The 15,216-nt window shown below is 38.7% G+C and overlaps 3 protein-coding genes across 3 annotated transcripts in view; all 3 read right to left on the bottom strand.

Annotated features, from left to right (window-relative positions):
- LOC107686841 (casein kinase II subunit alpha') overlaps positions 1-5,445 on the bottom strand; it is an 8,249-nt gene extending 2,804 nt beyond the window's left edge. The window contains exons 1-7 of the mRNA XM_016483997.1: positions 4,414-5,445; positions 4,042-4,153; positions 3,412-3,513; positions 1,400-1,450; positions 1,213-1,272; positions 1,036-1,119; positions 803-913 (exon numbers count right to left, since the gene is read on the bottom strand). Of these exons, the coding sequence (XP_016339483.1) occupies positions 803-913; positions 1,036-1,119; positions 1,213-1,272; positions 1,400-1,450; positions 3,412-3,513; positions 4,042-4,153; positions 4,414-4,514 (621 nt within the window). The 5' untranslated portion in view covers positions 4,515-5,445. The remainder of the gene's footprint in view (positions 1-802; positions 914-1,035; positions 1,120-1,212; positions 1,273-1,399; positions 1,451-3,411; positions 3,514-4,041; positions 4,154-4,413) is intronic.
- A 2,335-nt stretch (positions 5,446-7,780) lies between these two features.
- Positions 7,781-10,064, bottom strand: LOC107686837 (zinc finger protein 319-like). The gene has a single exon (XM_016483993.1). The coding sequence runs from the start codon at positions 9,910-9,912 to the stop codon at positions 8,140-8,142; it is 1,773 nt and encodes a 590-aa protein (XP_016339479.1). The 5' UTR covers positions 9,913-10,064; the 3' UTR covers positions 7,781-8,139.
- Positions 10,065-11,110: 1,046 nt separating this feature from the next.
- Positions 11,111-15,216, bottom strand: part of LOC107686840 (junctophilin-3-like) — an 11,351-nt gene continuing 7,245 nt past the window's right edge. Inside the window, exon 5 of the mRNA XM_016483996.1 lies at positions 11,111-12,395. Within this exon, the coding sequence (XP_016339482.1) occupies positions 12,315-12,395 (81 nt within the window). The 3' untranslated portion in view covers positions 11,111-12,314. The remainder of the gene's footprint in view (positions 12,396-15,216) is intronic.

Genomic DNA, 15,216 nt, shown 5'->3' with positions numbered 1-15,216 from the left:
GGGGGGGGGGGGTTGTTATTCTTTTCTATACCCACTGTATAGAGAAAAAAATAATAATAATAAAAATAAAAAATAAAATGTCTTTATATAACAATATATATATAACAATATATAACAATATATAACAATATATATATATATATATATATATATATATATACACACACACACGTCTAATCTATATATAAACATATAATTAACATTTTAAAAATGTATTGCATACAATAATAATGGCCCATTTCAAAAGTTTACATGATTTAGTTCTGTTTTCTTTTTCTTCTTAATAGTTCTTAATAGTTCCCACTCACTATAGTGTAGTGGTAGCATAACACTATTCTTGTAAACAGTTTCCAGCATTTCAGTAATAAAAGTCCATATTTAAAAAGCATGTACATTACCGCGAAGTGCAACAGTTAAGGTACGGTGAAAAATGACTTACAAAATGACTTTTGGATTAATCCACTTCTTGTGGATTCAGACGGCAATTAAATTACCACACAACCTTGATGTTTTCAAAAATTTGGCGAGGAATTTTTACATGGGTGGTCGGAAAAAAAACCCAATGAAATTCTGGATTTAGATGGCAATAAAACCACTGATTAGCCCCTTTAAATGCTGAAATTACCTTGCATCCCCGTGAGAAACAATTAATGTCTGAATAGGGCTACACATAATAAATATGTGATGTTTACAAAAGGGACACGTTTTAGGAGCTATTCATGTACAAATCCACATAAACCTAAAGTGTTTTTTCCCCAAAACAGTATGAAAAGGCCATGGATATAAAAGACACATAACATACCTGATAGTCAACCAGCAGCTCTGGTCCCTTATATGATCTTGAGGCGACCCTTACGTTGTATTCCTGTGCTGGATGGTAGAACTCAGCAAGACCCCAATCTATAAGTCGCAACTACACCAGTTAAAAAAAAAAAAACACATACAACAGTTCATATAACATACAACATTGATCTGCAGTCACTAACAAGGGACACATTCAAAAAACAAATCCACAGTGCTGTTATCGTACTTCACCTTTCTCATCTGGTGGTCTATCATGACATTATGAGGTTTGACATCCCGATGCATGATGCCCATGCTGTGAGAGTAGTCCAGTGCCTTGCAAAGAGACAAAGCACATGCACATAACGCACTCTCCTGTTCAAAATAAATGAAAGTGTAATCTTATTTCAGCTACATCAGTGTTCTTACCTTGAGAAGTTCATACAAGTAGAACCGGATATCAAAGTCTGTTAGTCTCTGATAGAGATCCTGCAAATCAGAACAACATTATGCGAGATATTAAATGTTGCACAATTCAGTTTAACTCCTTTTATTGATGAGATCAAGATAAGATCAGACAAAACTAGATTATAAGAAAAAAAATTTAACGTGGTACCTTGAAATCTGTGTTATTGATGTACTCAAACACAAGGGCCGGCGTTCTAGACTGTGGAATACCAAAAGAAAGAAAAAAGCATTTAAAAAAAGCATAGAAATACAACCAATACAAAGATGGAATGCATACATAGTAGGGCTGTGCAAAAAATCGAATCGGCAATGAATCGCCTGCGATTTTGAACGCGATTTTGTGTAGCTTGTCAGTGGACTACGGCTCTGTGTAGTAAATGCCGCTCCATCTGAAAGCACGTGCTGGAGATTTACTACTAATCACCAGAAGCGGCTTTACTGACGAGATTCGCATGAAAATCGCATTCGATTTTTTGCCCAGCCCTAATGCATAGTAGGGGTGTAACAATCCATCGCTATGGATCGATACATCGATCAAATGTCTAACGATACAATGCATCAATGCCATGCGTAAAATATCGATACTTGTAGTATTAATAGGAAACGTATTTTGGCACTGTCCACAATTTCTCACAATGTCCACCTATGCATTACCATCAACGTGTGCATTCTCGTTCAAACCTCGTTTTTGTTGTTTCCTAAGGAGGATTTACACTATTTCACACATTGCACATTTAAGCACAGAAGCCTGAAAGACTTTCTTGACTGTTCTCATGTCATAAGATTACTGATCTCAAATGTGACTTGATTTTTTTTCCCCAATTATTTATTTTTCTTTATTATTTAAAAAAAAAAAAAAAGTGTAGGCCTATTTTTTGTTGTGAATGTCCCAATTGAGGTACAAGATGTGGACATTTCAGATCAATGTTCATGTTATATGTTTTGGTTGCAATTGTAAGTTAATAAAAATGTAGATGGTTGTTTAAAATAGGTATATAATATCGATAAATCGATCGATATACCCCAGAATCTAATTGTATCGAAATCGTAGAATTTTTTGAGGTATCTGCAAATATCGTATCGCTGGGTATGAGAATCGATATCATATCATATTGTGACGAACCATCCGATTTACACCCCTAATACATAGACACTGCCTGTTGGTTTCCTTGATTAACCATTTTGACACAAATTAATCCTAATTTAGAAGCAGTCATGCTTTGGAGAATGGAAAACAAATCTGCCAATTCTGTAAGTGATTTAATATGATACAATGTGTTAAAGGGGTCCTATTATGCTCTTTTACAAAGTCTTGGTTGCGATTGGTTAGCTGTCCCAGTGAGTTGTAATTGGCGAACAGCTTAGACAGTGTTTCATTACTGCCACGCCCCTTGCTCCGTCTTTCAACAAAAACTTTTGGCGAATCCGGCACTGTACTCCCTGATGTTGTGGAAGCTGTCCTCAGTAAAATGCGCAGCACACAATAGCAAATTGGGGTTATAATGCTCAGGAACAGAGTTAAAAAATAAATTGCAACCACTGTTTCCTGACATCATCCGCTTTCGGAAGCCCAAACAAAGACGTTTGGGCACGGACGTAAAAAAAAAAACAGCATTTCAGGCGGTCGCGCACCGATGCACGATGCACTCACTCAACCAAGCGTTCTACCCACAACCTCGCCCCGCCCCTCCCCACCCCCACAACCATTCGAATCTCCGTAGGCAGGAATTATTTGTAATGATATTCCAATGAGCCGCTTTGTGATATCACAAAGCCCGGAAAACAAACGCTGTAGTCCAAACGAGCCATTCGTTGTAGTTCTTGAAAAGGGATATTTTTAAAACGAAATATCTCCCTTTGGCGTGGACTTTGAGATTTGTAACTTTCTAGATCTTTTTTATGCCCAAACATACACACTGACTAAAATTAAAAAAGTGAAAAAGCATAATAGGACCCCTTTAAATGGAGCTGAAAGGTACTACAGTCTTAATGGTAAATATTTTGCGAAATCCAAAATCCAATTCTATAGAAATTTGCAGACACGTTTTCTGTATGGGCCTGCTAATAATATATTATGTAATATTTTAAAATAAGTTAAGCCTAATTTTGCAAAAACATTCTGTAGAAAACCGCTGCATATACTATTACAGCTAAATTTACCACAGGGTCCTTCACTGTGTCTACAAGACGAATGATGTTGGTTCCTCCTCTTAAGTTCTCCAAAATTTTTATCTCGCGCTTAATCTTCTTCTTCTTAACAGGCTGCAAGAGTAAAGAAAAAAATAATAAAAGGTTAGCTCAGCTAAAGATGAAAATTACAAAAAAAAAACGTTAATATTGTCTCATTTCTGTCCAACTACTGGAAGTCTATGTAATCAACAGATACTGTAAAAGTTATCCATGTGAATTGAGTGGTGTCATCCAAAGTCTTCCAAAGAGACATAAACACAGCATAAGACAAATATATTTAAGCTTTTATTCACATTGATTAGCGCACATTCTTAAAGCACATTAAATAGGGTAAACTCAACTGTGCATTCTTGCCGCGTAATAACAAACATCATCAGCTCCTGAACTTCAAGCAAGCATGTTTTAGCCTCTGTTTACCGTATTTAATGTGCTCTATGTTTATTGGAGATGGAGAACAATCATATTTTTTCTTTTGAAAGCCTGGATAGGGTTTGGAATGACATGACACAAATTATGACAAAATTATCATTTATGGGTGAACTATCTCTTTAAGAAATTGTTTCCACCTCATGCTCAGGCAATGAGACCAGGCATTCTTACCTTCAGGATTTTAACAACTACTCTGTCGTTGCTGTTAATGTTGATGGCCTCAAACACTTCACTGTATTTGCCTCTTCCGAGCTTTCGTACAAGCTGGTAGTCATCCTGGTTGCTGAATTAGACACAGTAAGCACGAAATAAATAAAATTGTGCAAAATAGTTTATCCATTTAATAAGTAATGTGGTAAGACCATGATGACACTTTTTTGTCAACAACTACCGTGCTTTTTAAGTATCCTGGGTTACCATGTACTCTACTACACATGTTAGTCAATCAAGTACCATTCAATCAACCACAGTACTTTTTTTTTTGGCAAGGAAATCATGCTAAAATAATCTCTATATCTCTGTAGGGGCTAATCATTTCTGTACCTCCAGCTAGGCACATGTGCTTCATAGTCCCAGTACTCCTTGCTCTTCACAGTGTTGGCATCAGCATACACCCGTGCTTTGCTGCTCACCGGACCGGGCATGGCGGGTTTGGCCAGTCAATCCGCCTTCCCTCCACCTACTACTACGATACGCTCCAAGCGATAGCGACAAGTCGACCGTCTCTGTTGTGAAATACTGCAGAAAGTGCTGTGGTACCGTAAAACAATGTAAGAAGCCGCTTCAATGCGATCTCTCGCGAGCAATTGTGATTGGCAGCTGCTCAGCAGCGGCACGCATGACCTCGCGCTGACGCTCGCGCCACTCAAAGCCAAAAGCAATGGGCGTCCGAAACGCTGCAGAAACCAGCTTATTTTCTGACAGACTGCCAGCTTTTTAAATAATTAAAAGTCAGGATTTCATGATGCCCATCGAGGCAGCCTAATAAGATAGATGTGTCCGCTTGTAAACAAATGTAAAAATAAACAAAGTAACAGCTTTAACAGGATCGTAATATATGTCGTAATATAATATATTATTGTCTGTCGCAGCCCTCGTATTTTGCATCTAAATAAACAGTGATGCAAGGGGAGGGGATTGAAAAATATTTAATTGAAGCACAGACCTGTCAAGCCCGCTGAATGTCGCTACGCAGTAAAAAGGAGCATAAATAACGTGAAGCAACCGAAATTTCGACTTGATCGATTGTCTCGGGACGTGAACAGCGTTTGATCATCTGTTTCTTATCATATTCATTACAGCGGTTCAGCAGTCTCACTTTAAAAGCGTTCCCTCCGGATAAACGCGCTAACGAAGCTAGCGATATCTATGGATCGGTTTAATTGGCCACAACAACTTCGACACACAAGACTCCAGATTTTCGATTACTCTTCAAATGGAGTGTCCCAATTCCTCCCAGTGATCCACTAATTAGATTCAGAAAGCGATCGAGGGAACCGCTGACTGGTAGGCGGATATCACCCCTAAGATAGCACTCCTGTCGATTTTTGCGATCGCATAGATGGAGTCACCGGAAATACTTTATATACTTCCGGTACCTTTTTCAAAATAAAAGCCCTCAAATTGAGTGGTATGAAATTAAAACCGCAACTGAATTTTAAAATTGTGGAATCCCAAACAGCAGTACTTCTGCTTTAACTATTATTTTTATTTCTATAATTTGTTTGTAGTGATTGTAAGATGTATATGTACCAAATACCGCATTACATCATTAATACCATAAACTTGTACTGCAAGTTATACTAAAGTTTGATACCTTTTACAAATATAAAGTGGTGTAACAATAACAGGTGTTAAAGTTTCAATTGTTAAAAAATAAAGAAAGAAAAACATAAATGTAGGATATCTAATTAATGTTCCCATTATATTGTTCTCTTTAACATTTCACTAGACCAGGGGTGTCAAACTCAGTTCCTGGAGGGCCAGAGCCCTGCAGAGTTTAGATTCAACCCTAATTAAACACACCTGATCCAACTAATCAAGTCCTTCAGGCTTATTTGAAAACTACATGGTATGTGTGTTGGAGCAGGGTTGGAACAAAACTCTGCAGGGCTGAGTTTGACACCCCTGCACTAGACTGAAGAGTCTACACTTTTACAGACAAATCAGTCTTAAAGTTCAACGTGGTATGTAGTCATTTTACCATTTGGTTCACAAATAATACAACAGCTGTTTACAAACATTTAATTTGTAAATGCCTTATGACATGCCACACCTTTGTGATAAGGAAAAAAAAACACACACATGGCATATTTACAATTTTAGTCTCTCCACTGAAACACAGACATTTAAAGGGATGGCATACAGGAGGAAATGCTAAATGGTGGGATAACCTCTATTTTTGCTCAAATACAAAAAACATAATTTATTTGACTTAACCCGCTAAGTCTCGACATCAAAAATATTGCCTCACAGCAACGACACCATTCAGTCTCTGCATTTAATGCGCATGAAAATAGGAGTTCACACATCTGTAACAGAACAAACAATACTGACACATAAGCCATTAATGTTAATAAGGCTTACAGTGGCATCGAAAGGGAAAACTAAATGTTTGCAATCTTTACATTCAAGCTGTTAGGATCATACAATGTATAATTAATATGAATTCAATCAATATGCTTAGACATTTAGACACTGCATTTTAAGATGTTTTTAAAGTTAAAAAACACTCCACTACTACTTAATACTGTGTTTTTAGATTTTTTTAAACATGTAATGTAATTGTACTCTTGAATTTGTTTAAAATGTTTATTTTTTTATAATTACAAAAGCTCCTGTGCAATTTGCATCCAAATTTGCACATCTATCTGTGGTTCAGCATTTTAACCCAAAATAAAGGTTCTACTGTTAACGGATCCAATTAGGAAAGCACAAAATGACATACCAACTGATTCATGGCGTTTTGTTTCTAAAGCAGAAAGCAAAGAAAAAATTTGTGGCAAAGAAACAGAACAAGTTGTCTGTGGCAAAATAATAATCCACCAAAACAGAACCAACATATCCTCACAAGAGGAAACAATCACATGCAGTCTACAGTATGATGATACACAAACAGATACTAAATCCTAGCACTGCACTCATGTCGAAGCGATACAAAACATCCATGTACAGATAACTTTACAAATTCTACAGCATTGTTTAGCTAACGCAACAGCATCTGTTTGCAATTTGCAAACAAAAATACTGCATTGTTGTTCTGTTGCCTGGCAGTTAAAAAGTAACTAAATCTTTGTACTACTGTAAATTTACTCTTGGAACTGCTTGCAAACTATTGCGTCATTGTTAGAGATGAGTCAAAATGCTCTAGAGAAAAAGAATGGCTAATATTTTTTTGTGTAGTCCTTTGCCTACAAGTTAATGACAGATTACAACAAACTGTATAAATTATTTAGGCTATTCATGCATACATATACCCTGTTACAGTATGGGTTAGGTGATGGGAGTTATACATTACGAATACATACAATCACTACTGTATATTGTCCAGATGGCCATATAGTGTTCAAGTTCCACAGCTAACATGGAAGCATGAGATGGAGATACTGGAAGAAAGGCAGTTAATTTAAAAGTTACAAGGCCAAATAATTAGAAAAAAAAAAAAAAATAATAAACAAAACCAATGCAATGAAACATCTAGTTGTGGTCAATCATATAAAGACCAAAAAGCAAATCCAGGTTAAGATCTTGCATACCAATTTATGTCATTCTGGAAAAGCTGTCACTGATAGCTGTACTACTGCATTTTCTTCTTGTTTTAGATATACTGAATTTTAGATATAAAGCACTAAACTAAATTTAAAACTAAATCTTTAGTTCCTTGTAAAACTGATCAGCTTTTCCTTTGTTGGAAACACCAGTCTTAAGCAGAAGGAGTTGCACATGAGACAAAATTGTTCATTTTTACAAGCTTATTTTTGAGTAGCAACCATTTATGCGTGTGGTTATGTTCGTCTGTGTGGCTGGTACAGAACTGAGGCAAGTTTCTGTCTGTGGAGTAAACGCAATGTTGCCAATATCTACCCAGAGGTACATCAAGACTTTTACAAGCTGACACTTTATGTAGTTCCTTACCAGTCCAACAAGTACTGCAATGCTTGTGGGATATATAAAATTTACAATTTCACTAAATATATGCAAGTAAATTGCAGTGTTGCTAATGCGAGCAGAGTGTATTTTCACTCGGTAAGGAGCAAGAGCAGACAGTAACTACTCTATGCATGAGGACGCAGGATAGCCCCCTCCTTCTGCAGTGTGTTGAACTGTATGTTCTTGAAGGGCCCCAAGCTCTCCAAAACACTCTCCACACCAGACACACTTGAACTGGGCTTCACGGGAGTGGACAATGCCATGTTTAGCCAAGTGTTCGCGCTGTTTGAATCCCTTGTCACAGGTGGGACACTTGAAGGGTTTCTCTCCTGTATGGACTCTTCGATGTCTCTGCAACTCGGATGAATACTTAAAGCGCCTCTCGCAGTCTGCGCATTTCATCGGCTTCTCCCGAGCAGGGTCGCAACGGTGCTGCACAAAATCAGACGAGGACTGGAAGCGGCGGCCGCAGAGCGAGCACTTCAGTGGTTTTTCGGTGCAATGGGAGTTCTGGTGCCTCTGTAATGTTGACGACTTTTTGTAGCCCTTCCCACACACGTCGCACTTGTACGGCTTCTCCACAGCGTTCGATCCAGAGTTCGATTCTGTACACTTGTGCCTTAGTAGTTCCCCGGATTGTCTGAAGCCCTTTTGGCAAGCGGCACATTTGAACAGACTCTCGATGCCATGGACATGCTGGTGGTACAGCAGGTGGGAAGGTTGCAGGAAACCTTTGTCACACTGATTGCACTTGAAAGGGCGATCTGCTGGGTTTTTGTGTGTACGGCGGTGGCGAACAAGTGCGTACTGCTGCTTGAAGCTCATCTGACACTCCTCACATTGGAAAGGCCGCTCTTCAGAGTGGGTGCGCTCATGCTGCCTCAGGTCCGAGGGCCGTTTGAAGCTTTTCCCACATGCTGCGCAGCGGAAGGGACGCTCTCCAGCTGGCTGGCACTGGTGGTGTAGCAGTTCGGACGACTCCTTGAAATGAAGCTCACACAGGTTGCACTTGAAAAGGTGCTCGCCAGAGTGAGCGTACATGTGCCGTACCAGGTGCTGCCTGTGCTTGAAGGTCTTCTCGCAAACGGCACATTTATACGGGCGATCTGCACTGTGAGTGCGCTGGTGGTGCGCCAGATGAGAAGCTTGACTAAAGGTCTTCTCACAAGTGTCGCACTTGTAGGGCTTCTCGCCCGTGTGCACTCTTTCATGCCGTGAGAGTTCCGAAAGGTGACGAAATGCCTTATTGCACACGGAGCACTTATATGGACGGTCAGAGCCCTGGAAAGCTGTAGAGGAAGAGGAACCCATGGCTGCCCCATCACTGGATGTCTCAGCAGTAGAGGGTTGCTGAGGGTTAGAAGAGGAGGAGTCTGGGCGGTATGTTTTTTCACAAATAGAGCACTTCATTGGACTGTTTCCATTGGTGTGCTCATTATGATGTTGTGCCAAAGACGTGAGAAGGGAGAATCCCATTTTGCACACACCACACACAAATGGCTTCTGCTCAACCTGGACACACTGATGCTCTAGAAGATCCGTTGCTTGGTTGAAGATCTTCATGCACTGAGTGCACTGGAAAGAACGGTCCTGGTTAACCATGCACTGGTGCTCATGGGGATTGGCCAAGTGCGAAATATCATGGCCACACGCACCGCATTTGTGGCCACCTTCACCTCCCACCTGCAGCTGAGGCTGCTGAGCTGGCAACGGGTGCTGCTGTCCATGCTGGCTGTGCTGTGACTGCTGTAAAGCAGGGTCTGCCTGTAGGACAATGCCATATGCAGCACTGCCCAAGGCATTCTCTGCCCCTTGTAGAAGGGGGTGCCCAACGGGAGGAGGGGCCACTGCATGTTGCTGTTGCCATGCTTCTGTCATTCTTCCACTGTACATGTATAAATTCAGCTTTCAGGGATCAGCACTTTGGGATCTGATTGCACAAAAATGTTCGAACAAGTGATGGTCAGTTCATTGGAAAGGTAACAAATGAAACGAACAGTCTTGTAGAGAGGTTCAAGACTTTTGGGTAAACTTGCTCATGGTTTGAGTGTTTTTCTGGGAATATTTATGTATGAATATATATGTTAAATTGAAATGTATTATTGCTATACCTTTATTCTGGGTGTATTGGGATGTTGATCAGTGTATCCCATACACTTTGTGGTGCTAGGTGAAATATTTACAGAAAGACAACACAGTAGTCTAATCAAGGATGTAACCAAATATTCAAGGTTTAAGGGGTTTTAGGGGTATATATTATAAAAAATAATAATATTTAAAATGACTCAAGGTGGTTACGGCCCTGATGAGTCCTTTCAAATACATATTTCCAGTCATGCATACACAGCTACATCTACTTGAACGAAGAAAGCTTGAAACCTGAAACAAGTTTTGGTCAAGATTATGTCAGAAATTAAATCTGTCAACAGTGAAATCATAAATACCACTTCAAAAGTGGCTTAAATAACACAAAACTTCAAACGTATCTATTAGGCTAGTTCAGCTAATGTACACTAGAATAAACAAACATAAGACTGGCTCTTTTAACTGTAAGGTGGGACTTTCAGTCCTATAGCCACTATACTGGGCATTGTGATGCTGCTTTCAACAATAATTTTGGCACTGTTATAAGGTGGGACTACAAACTCCATATTTAGCATTTCAATTTCAATGGGCTCCTTTATTTGTTGATAACCAAATCCACGTCTGATATAAAAATGGAAGATTGTGTTTTTTGTGTGAATGTTTTCTTTGACAAATATAAGGCACAACATAACCTCAAACATTTTATTAATTTTCCACATAACTTGGAAACAATCTCATAAATCATTGCGTAAGAAAGGGCATGCTTAGGCATGCAATGATCTCACAGCATGATATCACTGGATGAGTAGTATAAAATGTACAATAGCAGTTTATCATTCATTAATTTAGATAATGTCAGTCAGGTCCCACTGAGAAACATAAGCTGGTATTTTTACACTTCTTTCAGTCCCAGTTGTTATCTAAGTTGCTGGACAGAGAGACAGGCAAAAAATCACACAGAGTAACAGCAGAAGAGAACAGGCTAACAAACATGCTGTAAAACTCTACACAGGCTTAGGCTCAGTTCTTAAGCCAACTTGATTTGTTCAAAGGTGGGGTGGGACAGAAACAAACCATTTCATGTGACCACTGTATGAGTGGTCATCAGTACATAACCTGCTCGCTGGGATGGTTTCTCAATTAAAAAAGGCACTCAGCATATCAATGATATCTTGCAAACTTGTTAAAATATGTTAACTGTTCAGTAATATAGAATAACATATATTGAAAGCAGTGGTCATAAGGTAACAGTCTCAGACTTTATCGAGTATGAGCCGGAATACTCAGTCACTGCTGCACATCTGTTGTACTTTTATGTCCTATAGCAGATGTGACATCATGTGGTGTACAAGAAAACACAGAAGGTTCTTTAGTAGTGAGTTTGACATAGCAGTGTTTCAATGGTGAATGTGTTATCGGTGAGTCAAAACAAACTACACGACTGGATTGTGCTGAAATTCAGTGAGGCGGAATTCATAAGTGTGGAAAGAATTATGCAGGCTTATCTGATTCAAACTGCATGAGTTTAATGGGAAAGCACTATGATGAAGCCCTTTAAGATAGCTGTTACCACAGACTTACAGGTGCGTCAAATCTGGGTATGCAGATGAGAGGGTTGATTTCTATGGATGACACAATGAGCGCCTGCAGCGATCATACAGGGCTGTACCCTGGAATACAGTGGGAGGGGGGAAGGGCGTAGTCTTGGTTATATAGAAGTGTGAATCGCATCTTACATCAACTATATCATAGTACATAAATCCACATGACCATCTTTGCACATTAATCTTCAGAGTCCCGTTACTCAATAATGTCTCAGGCCTGATGTGCATTTGAAAAGAAAACAAATAAGTGTGAAATAATCTTTTGTAACTGTTAAATATGTGGTAAAACATATCAGACAAGCTGTATATTAAAAAAACCTAAATGTGTGTAATACTTCAGTTCTACAGAATATTGTAAATGAACCTTTATTATGAATGGAGGAAAAAAGTAAGCAAAGTTAACTAATGGATTATAATGGAGTTATATAATAAATTGAACCATAAAAGAAGTTTACAATTTACATGGACTTGCCCAACTTACACAGACATTTACTATTGTGATTTCTGGGTTCCTTATATTAAGAAGTGGTGCTAAGTGTGCATTGTGTGCATATCTTACTCTTGATGTTAATCAATGCTGTTATTGACATTCTATAGGCCATATGATTAAATAAAGAAATGGATGAACAAAATGGCTACACCAATGTTGAGTAATATCACCATGACCACCAGGAAAGAGCTGGAGCCCTGTAGAAAGAGAGTAAAATTATGTTATTAAAAACACTGTATTGCACATTTAAAAGTATTGCACATTTAAACGTATACTGGGCTCAAACCATTAAAAAGTATTATATTAATGTCTTTCTTTGTACTGCTAAATGTAACATTTAGAAAGATCAGTTTACAGATCCTTATTAGACACTGTTTGCTCTTTCCTAATGTTACCAAATGCAAAATGTAGCATTTTACACAGCAAATAGAGCCCACAGTGACCCTAAGAGTGCCCACATTTTCAGTGGCCTGGATTCCAGAAGTATTTTTCCTATTCATTTTCTCCACAGGGATTAAAAAATCTTCAATAGAGGTCTAAGCCGTGAATGAGTCTTTAATTGTTTTAAAGGGGTCATATGATGTTGCTAAAAAGAACATTATTTTGTGTATTTGGTGTAATGAAATCTGTTTATGCGGTTTACGGTTAAAAAAACACACTATTTTCCACATACAGTACATTATTGTTTCTCCTCTATGCCCCGCCTTTCTGAAACGCGTCGATTTTTACAAAGCTCATCGGTCTGAAAAGCAAGGTGTGCTCTGATTGGCCAGCTATCCAGTGTGTTGTGATTGGCCGAATACCTCAAGCGTGTGACGGAAATGTTATGCCCCTTACCATATTATGATGCCGTGTCCCGGCCGGAGCGAAGAGACAAAAACATTAAACAACAATACTACAGCGAGAATCAAAGTTACGCCTTCTTTCTTTGCGTGAACATTTGGGCGGCGTTATGCAAATCTTCCCACATTGCAATGTAGACATGTTAGAATGAGCCGTTTTAGGTAGGCGTGGTTGACTCTTAACTTTTATAAAGAATATCTCTTTGGATTTTAGACTTTACTCTTTGCAACTTTACAGATCTTCTTTATGCACCAAGAGCTTATAACACTCCACAGAGAAAGGAAAAATTGAAATTGCATCATATGACCCCTTTAATAAGAAATGAACTACACATTCCATGAAGCACTGCAAATGATGTAATCTAATCAGAAACAATACAGAACTAACTACTTAAATACAAAAAAAAAAAACTATTATTGTTAAAAATTTAATTAGTAGCTTAATAGTCAGACTGATTAATTGAGTCATTCGCAATGCTTTATGAGAATGAGTGGTCACTTCTGGGCTTATTTGGAGTGATTATATTTCCATGGTAATTGTAAGTTCTCTGATTGGTGGAGCTCTTTTCTGAATTATGGGTAGTGTAGTTCTACACCCAGAACTGAGCTACTGTATTAAACACAATTTTAATCACATTGCCTTGCGGCTTCTAAGCATATATCATCACTTAAAGGGATAGTTCACACAAAAATGAAAATTACCCCATGATTTACTCACCCTCAAGCCATCCTAGGTGTATATGACATTCTTCTTTCAGACGAATACAATCGAAGTTATATTAAACAATGTCCAGGCTAATCCTTGCTTTACAATGGGAGTGGATGGTAGCCCAAAATTTTAAGTCCAAAAAATTGCACCCATCCACTATAAAAGATGTCCACACAGCTCCGGGGGTTTAATAAAGGCCTTCTGAAGAATGCATACTCAGAACTTTAAAAAGTGCTTCATTATTATAATATAACTGATCTTATATGTGTCGAAGTTTGTCTATGTAGATTATTTAGAGTTTAGAATGTAGGTTGGTAGATCCCCTAATAATAAAGCCCGGTGCGCGAGCGCCACTCTTCCTTGTTCAGTGCAGCGTCGCATTATTAATAATCGAATCGATGCGTTTGTGTAAGAAAAATATCCATATTTACAACTTTATAAATCTTAATTTCTAGCTTCCGCTAACTGTTGTACGCGCATTCACAAGAGAGTGGCTTCCAGTGTAAGACGTAGGACGTAGGCGTAGCGTAAGCTCCGGTGAGAATATGCTAGTCTCCCGAGAAACAAGATTTGTTTACAGCAAAGGAAAACCAGTGTCCTCTTGGCTTATACTGAAATCCTCCGACATTTTTCTTTACAAATCCTCAAAAATGAAAATTACCCCATGATTTACTCACCCTCAAGCCACCCTAGGTGTATATGACTTTCTTCTTTCAGACAAATACAATCAGTGTTAGGTTAAAAATTTTTATTATCCTGGCTTTCTTCCAAGCTTTATAATGGCAGTGAATGGGGTTCAAGGTTTTGAAGCCCAAAAAGTACATCCATCCATTATAAAAAGTAGTCCACACAGCTCCAGGGGGGTTAATAAAAGCCTTCTGAAGCGAAGCGAGGCATTTGTGTCAGAAAAATATCCATATTTAAAACTTTATAAACCGCAATCTCTAGCTTCTGCTAACTGTCGTACTCGCGTTTATGAGAGAGTGATATTCCAGCGGATGACGTAGGACGTAGGCGTAGCGTAAGCTCCGGTGAGAATATGCTAGTCTCCCGAGAAACAAGATTTGTTTACAGCAAAGGAAAACCAGTGTCCTCTTGGCTTATACTGAAATCCTCCGACATTTTTCTTTACAAATCCTCGTTTTGTACTTCTAATTCGTGACCAGTGTTTTGTTTTGCTCTCTCCTCTGCGCTTCCACGTTCGTCATTTGCGCGTTCGTCACCGCTTTTTCCTACGTCATGCACTGGACGCCACTCTCTTGTGAACGTGCGTACGACAGATACGCTAAACCACTAGAGACTAAGATTTATAAAGTTGTAAATATGGATATTTTTCTAACACAAATGCATCGCATCGCTTCAGAAGGCATTTTTTTAACCCCCCGGAGCCGTGTGGACTTCTTTTATAATGGATGGGTGCAATTTTTTGGACTTCAAATTTTGGGCTACCATCCACTCCCATTATAA

The sequence above is a fragment of the Sinocyclocheilus anshuiensis genome, unplaced genomic scaffold (genome assembly GCF_001515605.1).
Source record: "Sinocyclocheilus anshuiensis isolate Anshui unplaced genomic scaffold, SAMN03320099.WGS_v1.1 scaffold773, whole genome shotgun sequence".
NCBI lineage: Eukaryota > Metazoa > Chordata > Actinopteri > Cypriniformes > Cyprinidae > Sinocyclocheilus > Sinocyclocheilus anshuiensis.
The sequence above is the reverse complement of the archived record's forward strand: the minus strand, read 5'-3'. Positions and strand labels throughout refer to the sequence as shown.